The 25995-nt window shown below is 34.9% G+C and overlaps 1 protein-coding gene across 4 annotated transcripts in view; it reads right to left on the reverse strand.

The window, feature by feature from the left end:
* Window positions 1–675: 675 nt before the first annotated feature.
* The window catches only part of CDK13 (cyclin dependent kinase 13), a 109937-nt gene continuing 84617 nt past the window's right edge, over window positions 676–25995 (reverse strand). Inside the window, exons 10-15 of one of the 4 annotated variants that reach the window (XM_019653834.1) lie at window positions 20026–20142; window positions 19324–19455; window positions 14827–14874; window positions 13031–13236; window positions 7360–7638; window positions 676–6783 (exon numbers count right to left, since the gene is read on the reverse strand). In XM_019653834.1, the coding sequence (XP_019509379.1) occupies window positions 5933–6783; window positions 7360–7638; window positions 13031–13236; window positions 14827–14874; window positions 19324–19455; window positions 20026–20142 (1633 nt within the window). In that variant the 3' untranslated portion in view covers window positions 676–5932. Of the gene's footprint in view, window positions 6784–7359; window positions 7819–13030; window positions 13237–14826; window positions 14875–19323; window positions 19456–20025; window positions 20143–25995 lie in introns of all 4 variants that reach the window. The other 3 variants (XM_019653831.1, XM_019653833.1, XM_019653835.1) reach the window with 3 other exon arrangements.

The raw sequence follows: 25995 nt of genomic DNA on the forward strand, positions 1-25995 counted from the left end.
CGAACAAAATGGACAATATATCATTGATCTATCTTTGCTCTTTATATAAATAAATGACCTTTGAAAAACAGACAAAATGCGTCATGACTTTTCGACAAACCAATACTATGCTTTCAATGTAGACACCCTCCCCCTCTGCCCCAACTAAATTTAAACACTTAATATATTCCCAGCTAAAATCCTAACAGGATACTTGGGGAAAGTGATCAGAATGATTCTGAAAGTCACATGGAAAAATAAACAGGCAGTAGAAAACTTTGGCAAAGGGATATTTAAGTTTCATCTTAAATATTTTCTGCTGTATGTCACCTTGTTCTAGGAATTGAAAACTGATTTTAAAAGACTACAATGACAGGTGCATAGTTTATAAAGTATGGTACTTACTTATAACTAGAAAAGAAAGATCAGGAGTGGAAAATAATTGAAAGCCCAAAAATGCACCCAAATAAGACAGATGGTATTTTTTTTTTAAGATTTTTATTAGGGTATTAGGGGGATGGGAACAGTGCTGGGGAATTGGGGGAAGGGGGACAGATGATACTTTAAAACTAGGGATTGAGTGAACCGTTGAACAAATGCTGTTGGCCTAATTAGTATAGCCATTCAGAAAAGGTGTGAATTTGGACATTACCCTCACAACATCTAAAAAACAAATTCTAGAATGGCTTTGAATTAAGAGTAAAAGTAGAAAGCTAGAGAAGTAAAATAAAATTTGTGTGGAAATTAAAATAATCTTGAAGTACTGTTAGGTTTTTCTATGCAGACACCATAAGGAAAGATTAATAGACTTGACTATATATAATTATTAAATTTTTCTGAATAAACATATCTCAGTATTTTCAAGATTAATAGTTTAAAAAGGGCTACTTTCCTTATATAAGCTGCTCAACAGAGATAAACACCTAATAATTAAACATATGAATAGTTAATAAACAAGACACCTGGCTAATATGAAATAATGAATTTCACTAGTAATCAAAGAAATATGAATTAAAACAAGATGACTTGTCAGACTGGCAAAAATTGAAGAATTTTAAATATGCAACATAGCTAAATGCAAACAGGAAGTAATAGGAATATAAAACTAGCATACTTTCCTTGAGGGCAATTTGAATGCAGCAAAAAGTTAAAAGTGCATTCTGTAGACCAGTAATTCCAAGGAAATTACGTATGCTTGTAAGTATATATGTATTATGTGGATTTTCATCAATTATTATTTAAAACAGAAAATTAGAAATATTTTGTGTCCAACAAGGAATTGTTAAATTATGGTTCTATATGGAATAATTGAAAAAAGCATAGAATTATTGACATAGAAGAATGTTCACAATGTATTAAATGAGAATAACTAATTACAAAGTTATTGGCAATATAATCTCATCGTTTTAAGGGAAAAAAGTAGATACGCATTCACATACATCCCTCAAAGGCAAAATATTAGTGGTGGTTAGCTTTGTATGTGCTCCTATGTTTTCAAATATGTACAAGTATAAAAAGGAAAAAATAAGGGCTAGTATTGTCAATAAAATATACCACAGTGGCTATCAAGTGGTCATCTTTATCAGATAAGATTATCCTAAGTCTGTTCTGCCGATAAGCAAGAACACAAGGCTAAAAATGGCCTGGAATTCTTAATGGCAGTTAATTTATAGACTATCAAATACAGCCTTTAAAAAAAAACACAAGGCTTATATTAAACACATTAGGTTTAAGAGTCACTAAAAGTTCTTGCAGAAAAAGAACACCTTTACAACAAATTAACTTAATTGTGAAAAAAATATTTTTAAAGGGTAATTCCCCTACACAGCTTCATTTTGAGTGCAATTCGAACCAGAAAATTCTTTAATGGGACATTTGATATGGTGAAAGGAATAAGACCCACAAAACTTATTAGTCTACATAATTCAAAGGTCAAGTTTTACCATTATCATCAAAATTTTATTTTCCCCATCTTCAACTGGATCCCTCAATAGCTTCATTTGTTAATAGCTTTTATTTTTAATTAAATTAGAAACATTCAAGAAATTATCTGGAGAGGCCTCTGGACCATGACAAATCATTGCTCCCCTTACAAAACAACTTAATTATAAAATCTTGAAAGAATATAAAAGTAATGTTTGCAGGCCTGCCAATATCAATCTTCCTCCTACAAACAGAAAACACTTTAATGAAAGATTCAGTCTTATCTAATTGTTGGATATTTATGTTACTAGTGTCTTCAAAAAAAAAAGGAACCTCCTTTCAAAAGACTATTTATATATGACAGTCTCTATAGGCTCCTAATTAAATAAGTTTTCTAAATTATTTTCCTATTTTTTCTGAATTAAGTTGACTTTTTAAAGCCATCTGTGTTAAACTAGTTGTTCACTATTCTAAATTATTTTATTTTACTATAACACTGGTAAGTATTTTTAGTGCATTTTCTTACTGAAAAGTTAAGTATTTACTACAGAATTTAGACATGGCTTAGAGGAACAAGCACTGGCAATACATCTAAGTCTCATTTTTCTTAACTGTAAAGTGAGGAGATGGACCAGATGCTTTTATATTATTGGGGCGTCCTGTTGAGACTTTTAAAATATCAAAACCAGTATGCCAGGGAATCAATAGATCTTTATTCAAAAAAACAAACAAACAAAAAAAGGACCTAGGGTGAAAAGTGGATTAAGCTCATAACAAATACAGCAGCAAATCTTTATCTCAGAAGTACCAGTTAGATTAGTTGGAAGCATTTAACTCATTTACCTTCCATTTTTTCTCAAGAAATCTTGATATTTCCTACAAATTGGCTTATTGCAAATGGGATTCATGCAACTTAAATTTTTTTTCATCACTGAGTTTTCAATTGTTCTATTTCTTTCTAGAACCTTCTGTTCATATATGACTTTAAAATTTTACAGACATTCACATTTTCATTTCTTACATTCACTTAAGTGTAAATACAGCTGAGAGTAGCAACCACTAGCTTCTCCACTTTTAAAATCTTCCTGCTCAGTCAGTCCACTAGAAGTGTGACTTAATGCCTTTCAGGTTTAGTGATACGTACTCATACTGGAATCGTACCTGACACTTAGGTAGGCACTGGATATATATTTACTGACAGAATGAAGTTCTGAACCACAGCTAAAGCTTTATATTAATTCACATTCCACAAACTATTTTAATCAATAAACCCCTTAAAATGAGTCATTTAAAATTACACGGGCGACTGCACCTTTCCAACAAATAATGAAGACGGGAAACAATGAATTGCATGCAGAAAAACTTGCTGTGTCAGAAAATACAAAGGGGAATTTCACATGAGAGACAAATATTTCCTTCTTTGGCATTTCAATTTCATTTTCATCATCTTATTTGCAGCCTGATTTACCTGTTTCTGTCCAAAAAACTTAAGCAATGACTTTATGTTACTTAGATTTCACTCAAAAATACTCAGTGATTACTACAATTATTATAACCTATAGAATTAGCAATTTCCCAATTCCACTACTCTTTTTATTAATCCAAATTCACTAAAATATTAAATGATATGGAAGGATGCATTAAGATTTTCACTACCATATTTCATCAATTTTAAGACACTTTCTTTCACTTGATAAATTTGGGAAATATCTTAAAAATGATGCAAGTTATTTAGAATTGTGTTGTGGTTTAATTAGCAACATTTTTCTAAGTGGTGTATAAATATCGGTATGTTTCTCAATCAGTGCTGTGTTAGGGTAATATTAGAAGTTGCAGTTCAAACTTTCAATTTCAAGCAACAACTTCCTTGTCCTCCCAGCCACTTTTGTAACATAGATACATGACTAGAATGTTTAATTAGAAAAAGTATTCAAACACAGTTCAATTTTATATAAAATATTTAATTTTTAAAACACAGGCTATTCATGTCACATAAATATCTTCAATTTTATGTTAGCTGCTATGGTCAGCAGAATTAACAAGTGTGACTACTAAGAATAACTTAGATACTGTCACTTATAGGAAAGTCTAAAGTTCTAAGACTCACCATATTAAAATTTCAGATACTTGAATACTGTAGCTATTTTGCTAAATTTCAAAATATCTCTTCACTTCCTGCAATGTAGCTTCATTATAAGTAGTTAGTACTTAATATTCAAATAAAAGCAAAATAAATTTTTCTTCCATTCATTTCTCCCCAACAAAAAAATTCCATCAAAAAATAAAACGGGCAACAGACATAATTTTATAGCAGTAAAATGGTAAATTATCTACTTTAAAATAGTCTTACTCTCACCAAACTAGAATGCTTCCCATATACTGTTTTAAATGAAGGTTCACAAGTCAGAGAGAGGGCACAGGGTTAAAAGACTGACTTTAGAGCTAGAGCGATTGCCATTCTTTAACAGCTGTTTCAATTTAAGATTCCAATAAAAAAATAAGTTACCAAGAGGACAGTCAAAACAAAATGGTTAATTGGCACAACTCTCATTTTCAGAATCTATTTTTCCATTTAGTGATATGGAAACATTGGTTATTTACCTTTGGTTCCTTTCTAGAATTATTATGTGTGCGCGCATGGGCACACAAAGTTAGTTAAACTTGACACCATTAGTTTAAATGAGGATTTGCCCATCATTCTTTGCTGCTTTTAATAAAAGAAAAAAAATGTTAAACTAAAGTTGCTCTAAGTCTGGCAAAAGAAGTCCTAATACACCTCACAAAATCTAGGCAATGTTTCTAGTCAACAAGTGAACAGAGTTAATTTTTTCTTAAAATGGCAATTGTGTAACTTCAGATATGGTGTTTGCCACCTTTCCCCACAAACTTTAATAGAATTATGCAAATTCTGTTACTATGCTTTGCTTCTATGCTCCTGCCTTCCAATTATCCAAGGCAAAAGGAAACAGGAACAATATAGCAGCCCAAAAGGAAATGATACAATTCTCATTTAGTTATTACTTTCAACCATTTAAATGACAAAACTTTTCAGAATTTCTCAGAAGTAACAAAAGGTACTGATTGGAGTTCTAGTCCCCTATCAAGAAAAGGTGGAGTGCAAAGTCACACAGCCCAAAGACAGGCAGAAAAGGAGAACATGTGATGGGCAGAAAGAATGGATCTAGCAGGAACTGAACAGGCAGACCCTAAACACCCAAGACCTCCCTGCCTCTTCAATACAAGGTACTGATTCCCTTGAGAAGACAAATGGGTGTAAAGGGTAACTACTTTTTCAGACTTTAAGCTTACCTGTTAAGGCACTTACTTACCCTTCCCACCCCACCCATATTTCTCATATAAAACCCACTATTTTATTCGAATGCATTTTGCTAGGTTATGATAATCTGCAAAATAAAACAAAAATAACATTGACCATTTTTTTTTATAAAACTGTTGCATCAAGAGAAAGGTTGTGTTTTATTTTCTGAAATGAGCACAAAGTACACCTTTCACAATAACACTGAAAGCAGGTGCAAAGACTGACAGTGACCTTTGACTAAAGATAGCTTTGTAAAAAGAAAAATACCAAATAAATCAGTGCCCTTTCTGATTGTTGTAAAACTGGAGGGGGAGGGAGGGGTTGGTTGGTTGTTACATAAAAGTTGGTCCAAACTTACAAAAAAAGCACAAATGTGCATAGTTCAGAAGATCTGCAAGAGGGCCATAAAAGACTTTTATGTCCCTAAGATTAGCATCCACTTAAAACTGCAAGAATACAAAATAAAATTGTTAACTAGAATTTGTGAAGATGTACAATTGATAGATCTAGTTTTTTAGAACAGCATGAATTTAAGCAAAGGTGGTGGTTTTTTTTGGTCTTTTTTAAAACTATTGTATGCAAGACCCTTTCCACATAAAAATAAAGCTGTTGTTGAATTAATATTATTCAAGTCTCTTGGATTGCTGCCTTAAATTGCAGCTAGAAAAGTCTTTCCAGGTAAAAACGATGTGCCTGAGGAAAAACAGATACTCAGTACGGTAGCCCTCTGCCACGACCTCTGCTGGCTGACGTGCTAATGTGCCCCCTAAATCCTTGTGAATACCCAGGCCCTTGGGCAGGAGAAGTCCAGGTCTGTCCATGCATGAGGCTGGGGCCACCGGGGTTTTCCTGTAAGTTACCACTGTAGCTATAGTTGTGCATCTTGGCCGGCAAAGGGTGAGTACTCTCAGGGCCTGTGGAAGGGTCGCTGCTATTCGCCAGGACCGCGATGGGGCCGTGGCTGTACTCGAATCTATGGTCCTTGTCTCCACTGAACAACATGGGACCAGTATTGAGGTAAATGTCTCCATACCCAGCTACGGAACTGGGAAACGACTCGGCAAAGGCAGAAGGCTGAGGTGGGCCACCAGAATGAGATGAAGTAGTACTGTAGTTATCCAAAGACTGAATATCTGAGTTGCCAATGAAGCTCCGTCGTTCTAATTGGGGGGCAGAGCTACCCCCCAGCCCATCGCTGCTAACATACGGAGCAGAAGAGAAAGAAGACGATCCAAAATTGTCCTTGTAGTCTGAGGTGGGCACATAAGTGTCTCCCGCCTGGTAATCAATACCCCCTTCTCTTTTGGGATCATCCTGGGGCTGATGCTGGGCGAGCAGCTGTAGGAGGGCTGCTTTCACCCCGGCATGCGGGTCTGCTAGCGAAGAGCTAGTGGTGGGGACATGCTGGTTTTCTGTCCGATAATCCAGGTCGTCCTCGGTGACTGGTGGTGGCTCAGGCGGTTCGGGAGGTCGCTGATCAGGAGGCAGAATACGAGGCCGCTCTGGTTCTGGTGTGAGCTCCAGCATCCTCCTGTCCTGCTGCTGGATGAGGTCATCTTGCCCTAAGTGAAACAAAGTGAAATGGAGAGTCAAACCTGGAGAATTAAATGTTCAATATAGCTCGTATTTCCTACGGGCGGTCCTAAAAAGCACCAGAAGTTCCATCTCTGTACCCCACCAACCCCCGCTCCCCCACCCCCCAAAAAAAAACAAAGAAAAAAAGAAAAATTAAATGGAAAGGAAAAAGGCATACAAGGACTAATACTGCCTGCTACCACTGAAGTCTATGGTGACAAAAACTATTTCATAAGCTATTTCATATATGCCTCTTTACTGCTTGAACAAAAGCTACTGTGCACATAAAGTTTCTGCCTTGGTCAGTCATCCTGCGCTACTTGGAGTAAACGATGATTTATTAACCTTAGGTCTACACAAGAGAAGAACCTATGGTATTCATAACGAGTCATATCGCATATGAATCATTTGCCATAGCATCAATTCCTAGGAGTAAACAGACTACAAAACCACCCTAAGACCAGTGACATCTGCAAAGCACTGAACAGTACACACTGATGGTCGCCCACAGCAGGTCCACGGTGGGACGAGCCAAGTCGGCGCTCTGCAATCGGCACACTTACCCGATACCGGCGTGCTGGGTTCTGGAGGTGGCCGCAGCTGTAATGCTGCTTCATGTCCCGATCCATTCTCCCTCTCTTCTAACGGTACGTCCTTCTGCTTTGACTGCTGAGCCTTTATTAACTGAGTCAGCAGAACTGCAAATGCGCTCTGCACAGCTGCCTGGGCAGCGTCCGTCTCCACTTTAGGCGGCACACTCTGAGAAGAAGGCTGAATTCCCCCCAGCGGTTTCGAAGACTCCTGCTGTGGTGTTGGTGTTGATGGATCTGTCTGTTTTTCACCTGTTGCCAAAATTCCAGCAGGAAGGTTTATTTTATTTAGCTGCTGTTGAGCCTCAGAGTTTACCTGAATGTTCAACACTTGGACAAAATCAGCCATATTAACACTCGTTTTAGACTGTAGTAGGTTTAGTAGAATTGCCAATTCACTGTGGTTTAACTGCTGTCCAGGGCCTGTTTTTACTAAAGACAAAATTTGTATTAATTAGAATTGCCATAACTCACATCTCCTCCCACCCCAAAATATCTCTGTATTACCATATGAAAATGTACATCTGTAGGACAGTATTTAAGAAACACTGTAAAAAAGGAATCTCAGTTCAATTTCAAGATTTAACTGCATATAAATTTAAACAACAAAAGAACGAACTGTGGTCCATTTTGAATAAATTATCTTTGGGGGCAAATACTTCAAAAGGAAAATCAAGACTACCACTACTATGGATATAACCAGGAAATACCACCTGTGAATGCAAACGGAATAATGATAATGATGGATATTATGTCAGGGGCTTTCTAAGCAGCTTATAGCCTTTATTACTCACAACCACCTTTTAAGGCATGCTCTCTTGTTAGCCACAGTTTTTCTTTTACTGAAGAAGAAATTGACATCCAGAGAGACCAAATAACTTGCCCAAGGTCACAAACTCTTCAAGTAGCAGAGTTGAGGTTTGAACCCAGTATTCTGATTCCAGAGTCTGAGCTCTTAACTACTCACTGTACTGCTTATTTAAAATAATGCTTATTATCTAAGAACCTAACTTTATACTTGCAGTTAAATTCATGGATGTGGTACACTCTTTGATAAAGTGTGTTTCATTCAAATTAATTTTTTTTTCATTTTAAGTCCCCGTGGGTAAGTTACGGACGCCTACAGAAACATGCTTTTAATGTACATATAAGATGCTATTCACCCATCATCAGTGAAACAGATTCAGTTGTTTTTCTTCTTCCAATTTTCAGTTTAGATGTGTGATGGTTTATACAGATTCTTATGCAAACTTATCTAAGTCATATATAATAACATAGCTCAAAGGCATATAATACTATATGTTAAGCGATAATACAGACACTGATAAGCAATTTCCATAACCACATAATAGAAAAGAAACTCCAAAAAGATAAAAAACTGATTATTACTATTATTATTTTGAAGATTTTATTGGGGAATTGGGGGAGGGGAACAGTGTCGGGGAATTGGGAAGGGGAATAGCCAAGTTGTCCTTTTGTTCTTCAGTCTAGTTGTGGAGGACACTGCTTCACTGGCCCATGTTGGTATTATGATCATTGCACTCTTCCCGGCTGAGGCAGATCGGTCGCCGGCCACTGGATGGCGGCTCACGGCAGCTCTTGCCAGCTGCTGGCCGCTCACGCTGGCTGCCAGCCACTCACGGTAGCTCACGGCAGCCCACTGCAGCCCATGCGTCACCGGCCACTCACGGCAGCCCGGCTCCAGGTCAAGCTGTTGCTCACAATCTTATCTGTAGAGGGCGCAGCTTGCTGGTGCATGTAGGAATCGAACTGGCAGCCCTGCTGTTCAGAGCGCGCTCTTCTACCAACTGAGCCACTGGGCTGGCCTGAAAACTGATTATTAATGCTATCTTTTTATATTCCCTTTATATATTTTGAGATACTTTTTATTATTTCATGTTATTTTTAGATTAATTCAAAACAAACTTTGGCAAGTTCTTCTTGTGACCTGCAACATTAATAAGCAATCCAGCTTGTTTACTACACCCAAGGGCCAGTTTTCCTCATTTTCCCTTTCATTTCTCTATTAACAGAGACAGTCTCTGTGTGAATTCAGAGAATACTTTTTTAACTATGGTGTCTCCTTTACAGAAGTGGCATTTTCTTATTTCAAGACACTTACTGATTAATAAAGAAAATGGAGCAGAGGATATATTCCTATTTCAAAAAACCAGAATTCCCAAAACTTAATAATGAGTTAAGAAAACAAAGAAAAACAATAAAAAGAAATGTTCCACCATTAATAGGGTTGTTAAATACGTAGGTAAGAAACAATAACAAAATGAGCCCAGAAAGGGTAATTCATTTTTTACCAGCTAAAATAGAGTAAAATAACTACCCTGTATTCCACTAGGTTTGCTAGTAGAATAGAACATCAGTTCCATGAAGAGGAGGAGAAATAGAGACCTGACAGTCACCTGGGACAACTGACTACCACCCAAACTTGTTGTCACTGCCATCTCAAATCCTGTTTCAGTAGTAGATGGTACATAAAACTTGTAGCTTAAATACAAATTAAGAAAACTTCCTGTTGCTTCTCTTTTGCCTTTCTCCATATTTCACACATTTTTAATACGAAAGAAATAATATTGAACTTGATGCAAATAGTCCTCAATGTGTACAACAGATGTGTTTTCCAAAGCTATGTGTATCAAATATTTTTATATCAGACAAATTAACTGTTTCAAGAAACTCTGAAGAATACTTTTCTACAACAAATAACAATTGCTTCTGGTTTTTAAAGTAACATGTATCTGACCAAGGTCAAGTATGAGCTTGTAGACTACATGGAAAGTATTAATGGTAATCTTCCTAAAGCTTTCTCAGCTAATCTACTCTATATTTACACTCATCCACCAAAAGCTCAATCTGATTCACAGATCTGTTATAATCAACTAACCAATCAATATTTACTCATCTCTTAATACGTACTAGGCCACTTTTCCATGTTTAATAAATTACAGTGCGTGCGTATGTGTGCACACATGGAGGCATACCTTGGAAATACTGCTAGTTTGGTTCCAAGCAAATAAAGCGAATATTGCAATAAAGCAAGTCAACACAAATTTTCTGGTTTCCCAGGGCATATACAACTTATGTTTACATTACACTGTAGTCTATTAAGTGTTCAACAACATCACATCTAAAAATACAACATACATACCCTAATTAAAAATACTTTATTGCTAAAAAATGCTAACCATCATCTAAGCCTTCAGTGAGTCAGTAACCTTTTTGCTGGTAGAGGGTCTTGCTTAGATGTTGATGGCTGCTGACCTAATCAGGTGGTGGTTGCTGAAGGCTAGGGTGGCTGTGGCAATTTCTTAAAATAAGACAACAATGACATTTCCCACATCAACTGACTCTTCCTTTCACTAACGATTTCTGTGGCATATGATGCTGTTTGATTGCATTTTACCACAGAACTTCTTTCAAAACTGGAGTTAATCCTCTCAAACCCTGATGCTGCTTTATCAACTAAATATATATAATGTTCTAAAGTCTTTGTTGTCATTTCAACAATCTTCACAGCATCTTCACCAGGTGTAGATTCCATCTTAGAAAGCACTTTCTTTGCTCATCTGTAAGAAACAACTCCTCATCTGCTAATGTGTTATCATGAAACTGCAGCAATTCAGTCCCATCTTCAGGCTCCACTTCTACTTCTAGTTCTCTTATTCATTTTACCACATCTTCAACAGTTACTTTCTCCAGTGAAGTCCAAAACCTCTCAAAGTCATCCATGAGGATTGGAATCAACTTCTTCCAAACTCTTGTTAAATTCGATATTTTGACATTTTCCCATGAATCACAAATGTTCTTAATGGCATCTAGAATGGTGAGTCCTTCCCAGAAAGTTTTCCATCTATCCTTTGAACCAGGCACTGACTTGTCCTTCTTAGCTATGAATGTCCTAGATGGCTTCTTCTTCCAAGACATGGCTGTTTTGTCTACAATGAAAATCTGTGGTTTAATGTAGCCACCTTCATTAATTATCTGAGCTAGATCCTCTGTGTAACTTACTGCAGCTTCTCCATCAGCACATGCTATGTTATGAAGGCAGCTTCTCTCCTTAAACTTCATGAACCAGCCTCTATTAGCTTAAAATATTTCCTCTGCACCTTCCTCACCTCTCTCAACCTTCACAGAATTGAAGAGCATTAGGGCCTTGCTCTAGATGAGGCTCTGGCTTAAGAGAATGTTATAGCTTGTTTGATCTGTCTAGACAACTGAACTTTTCTTGAAATCTGTAATTAAGGCTGTCTCACTTTCTTATCATTTATGTGTTCACTACAGTAGCACTTTTAATTTCCTTCAAGAACTTTTCCTTTGCATTCACCACTTGGGTAACTGGCACAAGAGGCCCAGCTTTCAGCCTGTCTCAGCTTTTGACACACCTTCCTCACTAAGCTTAATATTTCCTAGCTTTTGATTTAAAGTGAGACATGTGACTCTTCCATTCACTTGAACACTTAGAGGTCATAAGGTTATTAATTGGCCTAATTTCATATTATTGTGTCTCAGGGAATAGGGAGGCTCAAGGAGAGGGAGGGAGATGAGGGAATGGTCAGTGGAAGAATCAGAACACACACAATACTTACCAATTAAGTGTGCTTTCTTATATGGGCACCATCGTGGAGCCCCAAAACTACAATAGTAACATCAAAGATCACTGATCACAGATCACCATAACAAATATAATAATCATGAAAATTTTGAAATGTTGTGAGAATTACCAAAATGTGACAGAGACATGAAGTGAACAAATGCTATTGGAAAAATGGTGCCAATAGAGTTGCTCAATGCAGGGTTGCCACAACCTTCCAATTTGTAAAAATTGCAATATCTGTGAAGTGCAATAAAGCGTAGCACAATTACACAAAGTTGCCTCTACTTATTTCATATCAGTCTTTGTCTTCATAAAAAAAAAAAAAATTAAACTAAAGTGGAATGCTTTCTGGATTCCTGAGGCAATATGAGGGAGTAGATTCCATTTTTTAAAAAGTTAATTAAATGACAGGATGAGTTTAATAATACTTTCAACTTTGAAGAGATTGGTTTCTCATGATGACGCTTACTCTTATAACAGACTGGGTCAGAGGAAGAAATTTAAATTTCCCCAAAATATTCTTCTTTATAATACTTCAAGTCATTTTTAGCACAAAATCCAATTCCAACCTTTGAGATCCTACAGTACAATGGGAAACATATTAAGAGTAATCTGAGGATATTATAAACAGTAGAAAAAGAGCTTCTATTACAATTTTTTACTGTTTTCCTATATCTTTCATCTTGCTACTTAAGCATTCACAGACATTGAATGCTGAGCTTGTGAGAATAGTGTGAGTAAAAGACTTACCCATTCCTCCACTAGGAGAAGGAAGAGGGAAAAAGAGAAATCTGACTAATTACTAGTCATATGTAACTTGATACCTCCTTTATAAGTTAATCTTACCTTGAGATTGTTTACTATTGAGCAGTGAAATGTCTATACTGGCATAAGCAAATACCAAGGAAATGTCAAGTTCGGTGAATAAACCTTAATGTTCAACTTTAACCACAAATGCTTTAACACTCCAGCAATATAATCAACAGTAGCCACAAAACAATGTGAAGAAAATCAACCTATGGAAGCATTACTGACCAGATGCCATATTCGAGTTGCCCTGAGATTTCAGTTGTGAAGTAGGCAGAACACTCTGGGGTGTGTTGGTTCTGCTGTCATCCAAGCCCAGAGACAAGTCCTTTCTGGGGGCTTTAATTGTGGAAACATCATCAGTCATGCCCATCTGCTTCTGTCTCCTTCGCTTTTTACTCCATAACTCATGACAATCTTGCCATAAGGGAAGACTGGAAAAAAAAATTAAATTGTTCATCAGTAGCATTTCTTAACAAAATGCTAGTATTTTTAACAACAAAGGTGCTGCCTCCCCCATCACCCCCAAGTTGTTCTTGAAGACTTCATACATAGGCTTTGCAAACTCTTCCACTAAAAATCAGCCTTGATGCCCCACCTCCTTTCAGGACTTCGCCTTTATATACAAAGATTATTCTGTGGCTTCTGAATAATCAATAAATAATAATGTATTAAAACTATAAATGAAGAATATATAGTCATAAACATAGGTTACTATTATCCTTGGTGTAATCTTTTAAAGCCAATTCTTATATTAAATCATACACTGAATATGTCACAAAAAAAAAAAGCAAAAAGTATGCCATTTGCAGAAAGTACACACAGGATTAAAAAGGAGTAAAGCCTAGGACATAACGTTTGTGAAAAACTTCCTCGTAAGAGCTTTTAATTTTTTAATACCCTCGTATTTGCTTCTATTGGGTTGTTGGAAAAGTCATGATACATTTTTGCAACAAAAAACATAGAAAAAAATAAGTCATGACTTTTCCGATAACCCAATATAAGCAAATGTTGCAGAACTGATGCTACAGAGGAGTTTCAAAAATAGGTAATCCAGGCTCATTACTCATCAACAAAGAGTTCTGAATAACTAGCAACTATCAGCATTATCCACAGTTCTGAAACAATTCTACCTGAATGTAATTTCACAAATCTGACAACACTGCAAAATAACTTTTGCTGAAATAAAGACATAAATATTTGATTGATAGATGTTTTCTTCTTCCCCTAACAACCCAATGGGAAGCTACTGTTTTATCTATTTAAAGATGAGAAAATTGAGGCTTGGAAAGGTTAATAAACTTGCCCAGAATAACTACAAATTCCTTTAAGCAGCCCCAACCTGGTGATACATATCTGCAGTCTTCAACCTGTATGTTTTCTTCTAGGGATGCATGAAGACTTTCTAAGGAGGTATATCTGGAATTGTTTTTAATAATATTTCCATATCCATAAGTCCTCTTTCCTAAAATTGATCTTTGAGAATGGCCTGCACATTCAGCAAATTCTTTCATACCTCCTCTTTCACAATTACTCTTATCTAATGTTACAAAATAAAGGCATATGCAACAATATGGTTAAATCTTAGCAATGTAATATATTAAGTAAAAAAAAAAAAAAAAGTCATTCCCAAAAGATTACAAACAGCATGACACTCTTTTATAAAACCAAAAACAACTAAAATTTTAAAATATAACTTTTTATGAGTACATATAGATGGCAACGAAAGTATATATATACAAAGGAGAACAGGAATGACAATTACCTCAGGTGGAGGAAGGCAAGGGGATAGGTTGTAGGGGGGAGGGAGACGGTATGATATGATTAAAGTAGGTTATTGTCAAGATTCTAGCTTTAATTTGGTAGGCTCATGGCTGCTTATCAACATCATTTAAAATGACTAATTAAATTAAGTAACTAAAAGAAAAAAAGAGAGCCATGCATGGACCAATGATGAGTGACACAAGGATTATGATTAAACCAAGTCTATGCACCTGAGGTCCAAAAACAAAACAAAGGCATACCTCTCAGCCATCTTACTATGGTGCATTGCCTCAGCGTGTAAAAACCTCCTGGAGTAACAAACAAAGGGACAATTTGAAATATTGATATTGGGAAGCTACAAGGCATCATAATCCCGCCAAAGACTTTCTTTCTCTCCCTCTCCCACTCCCTCTCCCTCCCTTCCCTCTTTCCCTCTCTCTCTCTTTCTCTCTCTGTGCATTACAAGATGTGTGGCCTGAGACTCTGCTGGGATATTCTGAACTCAGATGTACTGCAATAATGCAGTAACTGGACTGATTTCACTTCCTTCAGCCTGATGTTCATGGAACGCATTGCTACTGCAAGGGAGTCCCATGAGAGTAAAGCAAAGAAAGCCACTAAAAAGGGCTTTTTCTCCCTCCCATAATTTAAAGGTAAGGTTCTTTCTGGATGATCTCAACAGTCATCTCTAGGAAAGATACACATTACCCAACAAATAGCTCTAACAGTATACAGATTTAGAGATGCTGACTCACAGATATAAGTACCAGGAATGTTTTCTAGAATAACCAAATTATTATGTACATTTCTGAAGGTTCAAATACTGGCTCAGCCACTAACTTATTTTATCTTATTAGGCAAGTAATGACCTCTGTGCCTCAGTTTCCTTATCTTTAAAATTGGGATTAATAACACAGTCCACCTTATGGGGTAGGGGTCATATATGTTAACATATATAAGTGCTCAGACAGTGCCTCTCACATAGGAGATGCTATGTTCATGTTTGAGACCATTCATCATCATTCAGTAAGGTAGCTTAAAACTATTTTTATCAAGTCACACCATGAAATATTTATTCTAATTACAGTTTATTATATTTTATCTTATGAACTGTTTAATGCTTTACACTTGCTATTAAGAAAAAATAAAATTATAGGCTAGCTGCCATTCTAATTCACTTTTTAGCAATATATACTTTTTCTCTTTCCATTAAATACATCATAAAAGTTTGACAGGACATCCAATTAATAGAGTTTTGTCTTTTTTTTAATGACCCGCTCTCATTTGATTATTCCTAAAAAAACTGATCAGCGGAGTTTAGTACATATACATAGTTCCCAAAGGAATACCAAGGTCTTTTTTCATAGTCCTTACCTTAAATAACTTACAATTTTAAGTATATATTACATATTACAAAATACTGAGAGGTTATATTCTTTATATAACTTTTTATCTAAATATTAGCTCGATATCATTATAATTACGACCTGATTGCCTTAGTGATGTATCCAATCATTTATTATTCGTTTACAGATTTTTCACCAAGATGTTTATTTTTAATGGAAAAAATGCAGTCAGGTATGTTCTGATAAATACTGAGTGAATTTAGGTGATGTATTTGACAATATGAACAGCGTTAATATTGGTTATATAGCAGGCATTTTTCATAGATTGAATGAGATATATCTATAGCTTCAAGATTTTGACAAAAACATATTTTAAAAATGTAATAAGAAACACAATTTAATAAACTGGCAAAGTAGCACTGAAATTACATGCTGACTTTCTAATCTTTTTTTAAGTATACTGGATTAAACATGTCCTAACAAAAGAAAAAATAACAAGTTTAAGAAGTCATTTAATAAGTATTGGTAAAGCTTCTTTGGTTTATTTTCCCAAAATTTGAAAAACTAAATGATTAAAGACTAGACAAGATATCTTTTGGCAGTCATGTGGTTTCCAATTTTTTACTGTCAAAATAAATTAAAGGAGGAAAAAACCTTAAACGTCATTAAAAGATGACCTTTATTATTTTAAAGGTCATCAAAATAATTTTTGATGACAGATCACTATGTGATTTTTGGGACATAATATGGAAGGAGTTCAAAGAACTCAGTGATATTTCTGACAAAACTCTATCCATTTTCAAATGCTTGTTTATATATATATATACATTGTTTTTTAGCTGAGCCATCCTGCCACCTGTTGGCAGCTCAGCGGCTGCTCAGGTCAGGCTGGGACTCAATCCGCTGTTACTCAGAGCTCGCACTCTTAAGAGAGCTCTTAACCAACTGAGTCACTTGACCGTCTGCAAATGCTTTGTTTATAAAGGTATTTATAATAATAAAAATAAAATTACAATTAATGTGGAACTATGTCCCATTCTAAAATAAGTACTATTAATTGACAGATATGCAAATTACATGGGGGAAAATCTCAGCACTATTTATTTCATTACATTGAATTTTCCACTAAATCTTTTTTAACTGAAATATGTACTACTAACATTTGCAATGACAATTTAAACAAGAAGAAAAAAAGCTTTATAGTAAGGACATTTTTTTAAATTGAATTTCCATTTATATACACACATTGTTTTAAGAAAGTATACTAGGGTAAATCAATAAAATACTTTTAAGCAAAAATATGTTGCATTTAAAAACTTGCAAAAGCAATGTCAGTTCAAGATGAAAAAAACAATAATGTTCAATTGTTGAAGAATTTCTTCATACATTTTCTAAGTGAATATTGCTGAATATAAAAATACTAAGATATTTTGATTCCAACGAATTTTTAAGAGTGATCTAACTGCTTGATTTAGGTGTCAACACTTATGGTACACTGAAAATTATATCTTTTGCGCTATTTAAACCATTGATTAAAAAAAGTTTAGATGTCAATTAAAAATGTGCATTGATACAGTTTTACCAGAATTCTTTCATGCGGACCAGTTAAACCAAGAGATCAATTTAGTGTTACCAATAATGGGAGAAAAACGACGTTACGTTCCTCTAGATATGATACAGAAGAAAGCACACATCACTGCCTACATAGTATTTTTGCCAAAAACAATAATAAAAGAAAAAGTTACTCTAATTCTGATTACTAGAAAGCAATTAAAACCAGAGTGTAAAAGTTTTACAAAACAGCTGGCTTGGACTTTTAAAAAATGTCAATGTCATAAAAGCCCTCTCCCAAAACTAAAGAGACATGACAACTAAATTAAATGTGTGCGCTCTGAATGAATTCTTCATCGCAGCTCCCCCAAAAACAGGCTATAAAGGAAATTATTGTGGAGAAATTTAACAATGGACTATTAAATATTGCAATGTTAAATTTCTTATGTTTTATAATGGTACTGTAGTTATATAGAATTCCTCGTTCTTATAGATACATGTGAATTATTTATAAATGAAGTGTCACTTACACAATATTCAAATAGTTCAAAAAAACAGTTTATATAGAGTGATTAAAGCAAATGTGCCCAAACATTAAAAACTGTTGATTCCAGGTGAAGGATCTATGAATGCTCATTGTATTAATTTCCTAATTTTTCTTTAAAGTAGAAAGTTTTCAAAATCAAAAGTTTTAAAAAATTTGGAAGGTTACTACAGCCAAAGTTTCAAGACTGCTGATATATACTGATAAGCAAAAAATAAGAAACCCATGAAACAATTCAACAATGAATGATTCAGGTCCCTCAATATGTCAGATGATAGATCCTTTATGCCTTTCATATAGAGCAAAAACTTCATAAAGTTGAATATGATGGTCTCATAGAATTACAGTAAACCCAATCTAAGTGGAAGAGCCAGGATTTGAACTCCGAAGCCCATGCTTGTTCATTCACAATATGATAACTGAATTACATGAAAACATTTTATTATTATTGGGGTAAGCTTGCTTTTAGGATGCTCATCATCATTTTTAAAATTACTAAGAAAATCCCTATAAAGTTTCTAGATCCTACCAAGAAGAACCAAATGGACTGCTTTGTCCCCTCCCCTTTCCCCAAATCAATCCTAGAGAAATTACAGGAGCCACAAGAGAGTGATGTTTCAAGAACTTAGCTATTTTCACTCCCCAATTTTATGCATTCCACCCCCTTCCCACACTGGACGATAAACTGATTCTATACAGGCTTTTGATACTAATATTCTTTTATTTGATGATAAAAATTTTCTATTGTATAGTTTGCCAAAAAGTATTTCAGAACTTCTCTTTCTTATTGGACTAACTTGAATTTAAGAGCTGGCTCCACCCTTTACTAGATTTGTATTCTTGGGCAAGTTTCTTAACCTCTTTGAGCCTGCTTCCTCCTTTGTAAAATGATGATGATGAAGATAATAATACCTACCTGAAAGAACTATAAAGATTAATGTAATGCATGAAAAATGTTTAGTATAGCACTGAAAATTTTAGCTATTGCAATTGGAAGTATAAGCAATTGTACTGGTATAAGTAGTTTTAGAATAATAAGCTACAGCAGTAATATTTTCCTAAGGGTTAAAATATATTAGTAAAATTAGCTAGAGGAAGGCTACTTTTGCTAGTCCTATGTGGTTAGTTGAACATTAAACAAGGTTCTGTATTCTAAATGTGCAAATTATGTGTTTTGCTGTTATTCTATTTATTTTTATTTATTCTATTTCTTTTAACTCATCATGGAATAGCTTTTGATTGTTTACATACAGATGTTATTAAAACAGTCCAGGTTCTTTACATATGGGATCTAACAATAATAAAAGGTCACTTACTCTGGGGGAGGCATTTTTGAGGGCTCCACGTCCCGCAGGAACTCACACTGAAGGGCCTGTTCTGCAGTGCAGCGCTTGCTGGGGTCCAAAGCAAGCATGTAGTCAAACAAGTCTAGAGCAGCTGCAGGAATGCTGGCGGAGAGGGTTACAGGAGTCAGACACATTCTTCACACCGTTTAATGTTTCTTCAGCAGCTGATTTCAAAGACTAGAATTTTATAACGTTTGCAATACTTTATTCCACTAAATTCCAATTTTCCTTTGAAGAAATGTTTTTACATAATTTTGTAACTATTATTCTAAATAATTTTAAATTTGGCAAACAACAGTACATTTTATTACTCTATGGGCAATTTGTAACATAAATTAAGAATTGAATAGAACAGTTTCCTACAACAAAATAAAAACCTGAGCTGAAGTAACTTGAAAGCTGTTTCAATAAAATTTAAAATATTATTAAAGTTCTTTCACACAAGCAAAGCACCAAATCAAACACACAAACCCAAACCACTGATTTCATAATGGTGGCGACATGGTAATTTGCATGTAGCAAAGGGAAAGTTAAAATTAAATAACACATAAGAATTGTGATTAGGTCTACCTTGAGCCAACAGAGGATAGAATGACATTTAGAATTCACAAGAAATAACAACAACAAAAAATCACTCAATGCAATATGGATGCTTAAGCGCCCCCTTCTTACAAAACAAATTCTTCTCTTAACTTTCGACGATATTGCTTCTTTGGTTTCATGGTGTTGAAATACGGTAGTTTGATTACATCGGGCCACACTGCAGGACATGGACTCCCACATATACGGCTAAACACACAAAAAGAAATACATCACTATAAACTACACAGAAAAAATAATACATACAACTGCTATACAAAACATCAACTCATTTTTAAATACACAAAATCTGAAGTCCTGATAGATGCATAAGTCTCATTAAATATTGTAGTCATCCCAACTTAATCACTTGTTTTAAGAAATCAATTTATGTTAGAAGTGGATACTTCTAACACTCCAAACATGCCAATGTTTACAAAATCAAATCTGAAAACACAAGTAACACTCAAAATACACTGAACATATTCTGAACCAAAATGAAAAATTTTATGCCAATAAATTAAGGAACTAGAGTTTAGTATATGTCTTTCTCTGGTTTTATAGGTACTTGTCATTACCTCTTCTCATGGATATAATAAAGTTAGCAATAATAGCAGAAACAGATATCCTACCCTCAGGAAGGTAAGTATATTGTAATGACTGCTGAATTCTATCAACGGGAGGACCTTGAAAGTAACATCCCTGAAACAAACAAGTTCTTCAAAATTATGCCACTGATTTCAAGGTAATGAAAAATTTTAACTGTTTTACTCTCTACTTATTTACATCTTAAAAGCACTCATTTGTATTAATTAGTAAGTCCTTATTATGATAATTTATAGAATGCTGTAACAAATAGGTAACTCCAGCTGGTAAACAGTTAAATACTAACTGATGTTAGTTATGCAGATAAAAAATTGGTTCAATATGCTTGAATATACTAAATCTCAAGGATAAATGTACATTGTGTATAAAATTGTCAACTGGTCTTCAAATGTAAAAAGAAATGGTCCATGTATCACTGACTAAAAGTAAAAATATTTTATACATACATATAAATGCATGCACCAATGTATATAAGCATGACAACTAAAGTTGCCAGACATTCTTTAGCTGAGCTTTAGCATGCTACCTCAGAAACACACACTCATTACATGAGACGACCTCTCATGTTTTTTAAGCTTTATGTCACTCAAATTGTGTTTTTTGTTTCAATATACAGTAATCCCCCGTCTGCAGGAGTCCATTCCAAGACCCCTAGTGGATGCCTGAAACCACGAATAGTACCCAACCATACATATGCTATATTTTTCCCTACCAACTATAAAGTTTAATTCATAAATTAGGCACAGTAAGAGATTAACAACAATAACTGATAGTCAAATAAGACAATTATAACAATATTCTGTAATAAAATTTACAGTCTTTCTCCAAGTTATCTTATTATACTGTACTCACCCTTATACATGCTGGACATGCTGGACAAAGGGATGATTCATGTCCCAGGTGGGACAATGTAAAAGTTCATCACACTACTCAGAACAGCATGCAATTTAAAACTTATGGTTTATTTCTGGAATGTTCTATTTAATATTTTCGGACCACAGTTGACTGCGGTTAACTGAAATTTAAACCTCGGATAAGGGAGGGACTACTGTAGTTTAGGATTTTTCTAAACCTGAGCTTTTTAAAAGGTATAAAGATATTATTCTTTGCACATTCCCAATTTCTTGTTTCTTACAAAGCCAATTTTCAGAACCTCATGAAAAACACAGTGGCTCTCTTAGGTAAGAAGGCCAAACTTGGGAGCATGGCTTTCTATGATCTGGTCCCAAACTGCCTTCCTAGTCTCATCTCCCAATTCATCTCTCCCCACAAGTAACCACTCCTCCATATCTATGCTCATATTCCTTCTCCATAGATTCTACCTGGCTCAATTTTCACTTCTCAAGATTTAGATCAAAAGTAATCTATTCATAGAAATTTTCAGTACCCCAATACTACCCAGAATGGTCACTCTTTGCATACCACTTGTTTCTCTTGACACTATTTCATCCTACTTTGTATTTTAGTTGTTTACATGTATGTTTTTCTTACTAAATTATAATTTGGGAATCATGTCCCTCAAACAATAGGCAGGTAGGGAATGGAGTAAGAGAAGGAAGTACACAGGCAAAGGCATGGAAGTAGCCAAGTATACACTTTTGGGAGGAAGGCTAAGGAAATCTGTATAGGTGGAATTTAGGGCTCAGGGAGGTTTAGCTGGAAGCATAGACAGAGGCCACACAATACAGTTTAAGAGGCAGTTTGCCTAAATACAGTTCACGCTTGAACAACATGGGTCTGAACTGTACAGGTCCTCCTATATGTGGATTTTTTCCAATAAATACTGTAAATGTATTTTCTTGTCCTTATGATTTTAATAACATTTTTCATTCCTCTAGCTTACGTTATTATAAGAATACAGTGTATAATACATATAACATACAAAATATGTGTTAATTGACTGTTTCTGTTGTATGTGACGCTTCTGGTCAACAGTAGGCTATTAGTAGCTAAGTTTTGGAGAGGCAAAAGTTATACTTGGATTTTCTACTGTATAGGGGATTGCTGCCCCACCCCCATGTTGTTCAAGGGCCAACTGCTTAATAAAGACAAACTCTAAAAACAAACTTTAAAACAGAATCCTGTCTGTGTGATATTGGTCAAATTGCATTGTATAAGAATCTGTTTCTTCTTTTGTAAAATGGAGATTCATTTTACTTCAAAGCCGTGAAATTAAATGAGCTCATATCTGGTACATTAAAAGTCTTATACTAAAAATCAGTTTCATCACCTCTTAGCTAAAGAGTTTAAATTATTTCATTATATGTGTTGTGACAAGACATGAGGACTAAAGTTATCTAATTGGTAGCAGCATACAGGATGGAAATAGATGTACTGAGGCAGGGAAAATTACTAGGACCTAGGGAAGCACAGCAATTGATGATAAATGCATATTAGCCAAATCTGTGCCTGATGGCCAACCATCCCAAAATCAGTTACTGAAGATGTCTTAAAATGAATATGTGAAAGCCCCAAATATTTGAGGTTTATTTTGTGAATGTATTCTGATCTATCTATTCTGCTGTCAATACCATATGGTACCTTTACACTTTTTATAAGGTTGACAGGACAAACTTCTCTGTCTACCCATTCCTCTAATTACTCTTCTCAGAATTTCCTTGCAGATGAAATGTAGAATAAATACTGCCACACTCCAAAAGTAGGAAATTCCTCCTGGGATTCAACTGCTGCTCTGAATTGAAAGATTAATTTAGAAAGGATTATTACAATATCTTTACAAAACTTAATATTTATATCCCTGAAATATTCAACTTGCAGATTTCCTTCATTTTTATATACATTGCTTCAATTAGATCTTTATATTTTTTATGGGTTTTACCTTTTGCTTTTTCTAAACAATGTTAGAATGATAATGATATGACACAGTATTGGATAATTTTTATTTATTTCTGATTTTAATGGGAGTACTTTCATTGTTTATCACCGAGAAAGATGATGACTTTGGTTTGAAAAGCACAAAACATAAAGATATTTACAGACACCAATTCACACATACGTTCTGTGAAGGAGACATTCATTTATTCCTTTTTACTAGCGGTTTTATTTTTGTGGCTTTCAAATTTTTGAAAGATACTTTAGTTTTATCAGTTTGATTTTTAGAAACCCTGTTATAATCATTATCTGCATCTTCTTCCCTGGGTCACTAATGTAGTGAATTGTATTAAGAAATTTCCTAATACTTATTCATCCTTACATTCAAATGAGGAATCCACCCAGGTCCTGGTAAAAGTACTATTATTTAGTATAATGCTGTTGTTTTGCATCAATACTCATATGTGAGACTGGTATACAGTAGTTCTCACAAATGGTCCAAAAAGGCCCTTGGGTAACCCCAAGACCCTTCAAGGATCTGGAAATTTAAAGGTATTACAGAGACATTATTTGCCTTTTTCAATGTGCTGACTTTGCACTCATGGTACAAAGCCAATGTGGGCACAACCACCAGCACCTTCACATAATTCGAGGCAGTGGCACCAAACCATTAGCAGTTAAATTCTCATCACAACCACACAACCTCAGGGCAGGGAAGAAGGCAGTTTCACCTAAGAACGTACCTACTAAAGCAGTCAAAATTATGCATGCTTTTAAACCCTAATGCCTGAGTATACATTTTTTTAGTATTTTCAGTGCTGAAGTATAAAATACTCAATAAAGCACTTCTGCTGCACAACAAAGTCTGACAGCTACCTTGAGAAGCACCTGTGCAATTATTTGAGTTGCAAGCTGAAGTAGCTGCTTTATTCATGGACCACCATTTTTACCGGCAAGAACAACTAACAAACTATGGTCATCCAGACCCGGGCATCTATCACACATTTTCTCAAATATGAACAAATATGTTACTCCAAGGGAGACAACTGCAGTATTTACTGTCAATTACACAATTCGAGCATTCAGGAGAAAATCAGAATACTAGAAAACTTATTATCTATACCGTGAAATTGACAGCTTCATAACAGATACCTAAAGGCTTTTCTGATGAGTGGTGATAACAAAAATATGATGAAATGTTATATTTGGAAGATCTGCTCAATTCAGTGATACAGTATTTTCCAAATGTTCAATACATAATGTTACAAAATCATCATAGTTGTAAAATACCCATTCAGAGTGCAAGAGAGACCAGTGGATTTCAGTAGAGTACAAAATATTCTTTCATGTGGTTTCAGACTGCACATTATAACTAACCTATAGGAAATTCCATTTATTTAGTGCAGTTTCAAAAACAATATGCACAATTATCTGAAAAGACTATGAGAACAGCAAGCATACCCAACATATGAGGATCCCAGATGTATTTATCAAGCCAGACATTAAAAGATTTGTAAAAACATACAATACTACTACTCACCAACAATTATTTCTATTTGGAAAATATTGACTTTTTACAATTAAAGACGTTATTTTTAACATTTTAAAATGAATTAATATTTTAAATTTGTTTTAATTTCTAATGTGGTAAATATCAATAAAGACAACTAACATAAACAAAAGCTCCTGAGATCTTTCATAATTTTTAAGAGTATAAAGAAGTACTGAGACCAAGACTATTAAGAAGCACAAGTCTACAAAAAAAACCAAAAAAAAGCACAAGTCTACAGAATTTTGTCCACTATTGATTTATGAAGGTGTAAATGCTTCATTTTTTAAAATATAGGAACTTTCCTTCTTTTCCTATATTCTGGAACAACCAAAGCCGATGTTTTTAAAATTTCACGTGTGTGACCATCTAGGCTGAGGCTTTTGGGAAGACAGTGAGGTGACAGAGAATATGGGGAGTAGGGGAAGGCTGGATAGAAAGAAGGATTCTTTTTATTCCAATCTACTTTAAATTTCCTCCATGATTATAAGTGTCTTTATTTCATAAGGAAGGCTTATAGTTAAAAATGATGACTCTTGTATAAAATTACTTTTGCCCTCATTCATCCAATTTTGTCCTCACCTTTAATTTTCACTCTCTTTAGACATCACTTTTTAATCTATGCTACTTCTATACCAAAACTTTTGTACTCTGCCTAAGATACTTCCTGGAACAAGGCAAAATACAAATAACTTGATCAGTGTAGCAATATAAAGCTCTTTAAGGCAGATTCTGATTAGTATTCCCACCCTTGATCAGTTTACACATAATTGTACAATACAAACTCTAGACCTCATCATTCCTAAGACTTTAGATGGGAGAAGTATCTCAGCATTACTGCAAATAAGATGAGGAGGAGAAGTGTGTATTAGGAAACTTACATTTATTTAATTCTTACAGCCCTAAACATACTATTAAGTCTTGTTTTACTTGTGCAAAAACAAACTTAGAACATTTTGTAACTTACCCTAAGTCACAAGAGCAGGAAGCAGATGAGCAGTTATTAGAACCGAGCTCTGTGAGATTCCAACGCCCACCCCTTTCAATATACTCTGCTGTCTCCTTCAAATCAGGGA

Source organism: Hipposideros armiger, unplaced genomic scaffold (assembly GCF_001890085.2).
Source record: "Hipposideros armiger isolate ML-2016 unplaced genomic scaffold, ASM189008v1 scaffold_208, whole genome shotgun sequence".
Taxonomy (NCBI): Eukaryota; Metazoa; Chordata; class Mammalia; order Chiroptera; family Hipposideridae; genus Hipposideros; species Hipposideros armiger.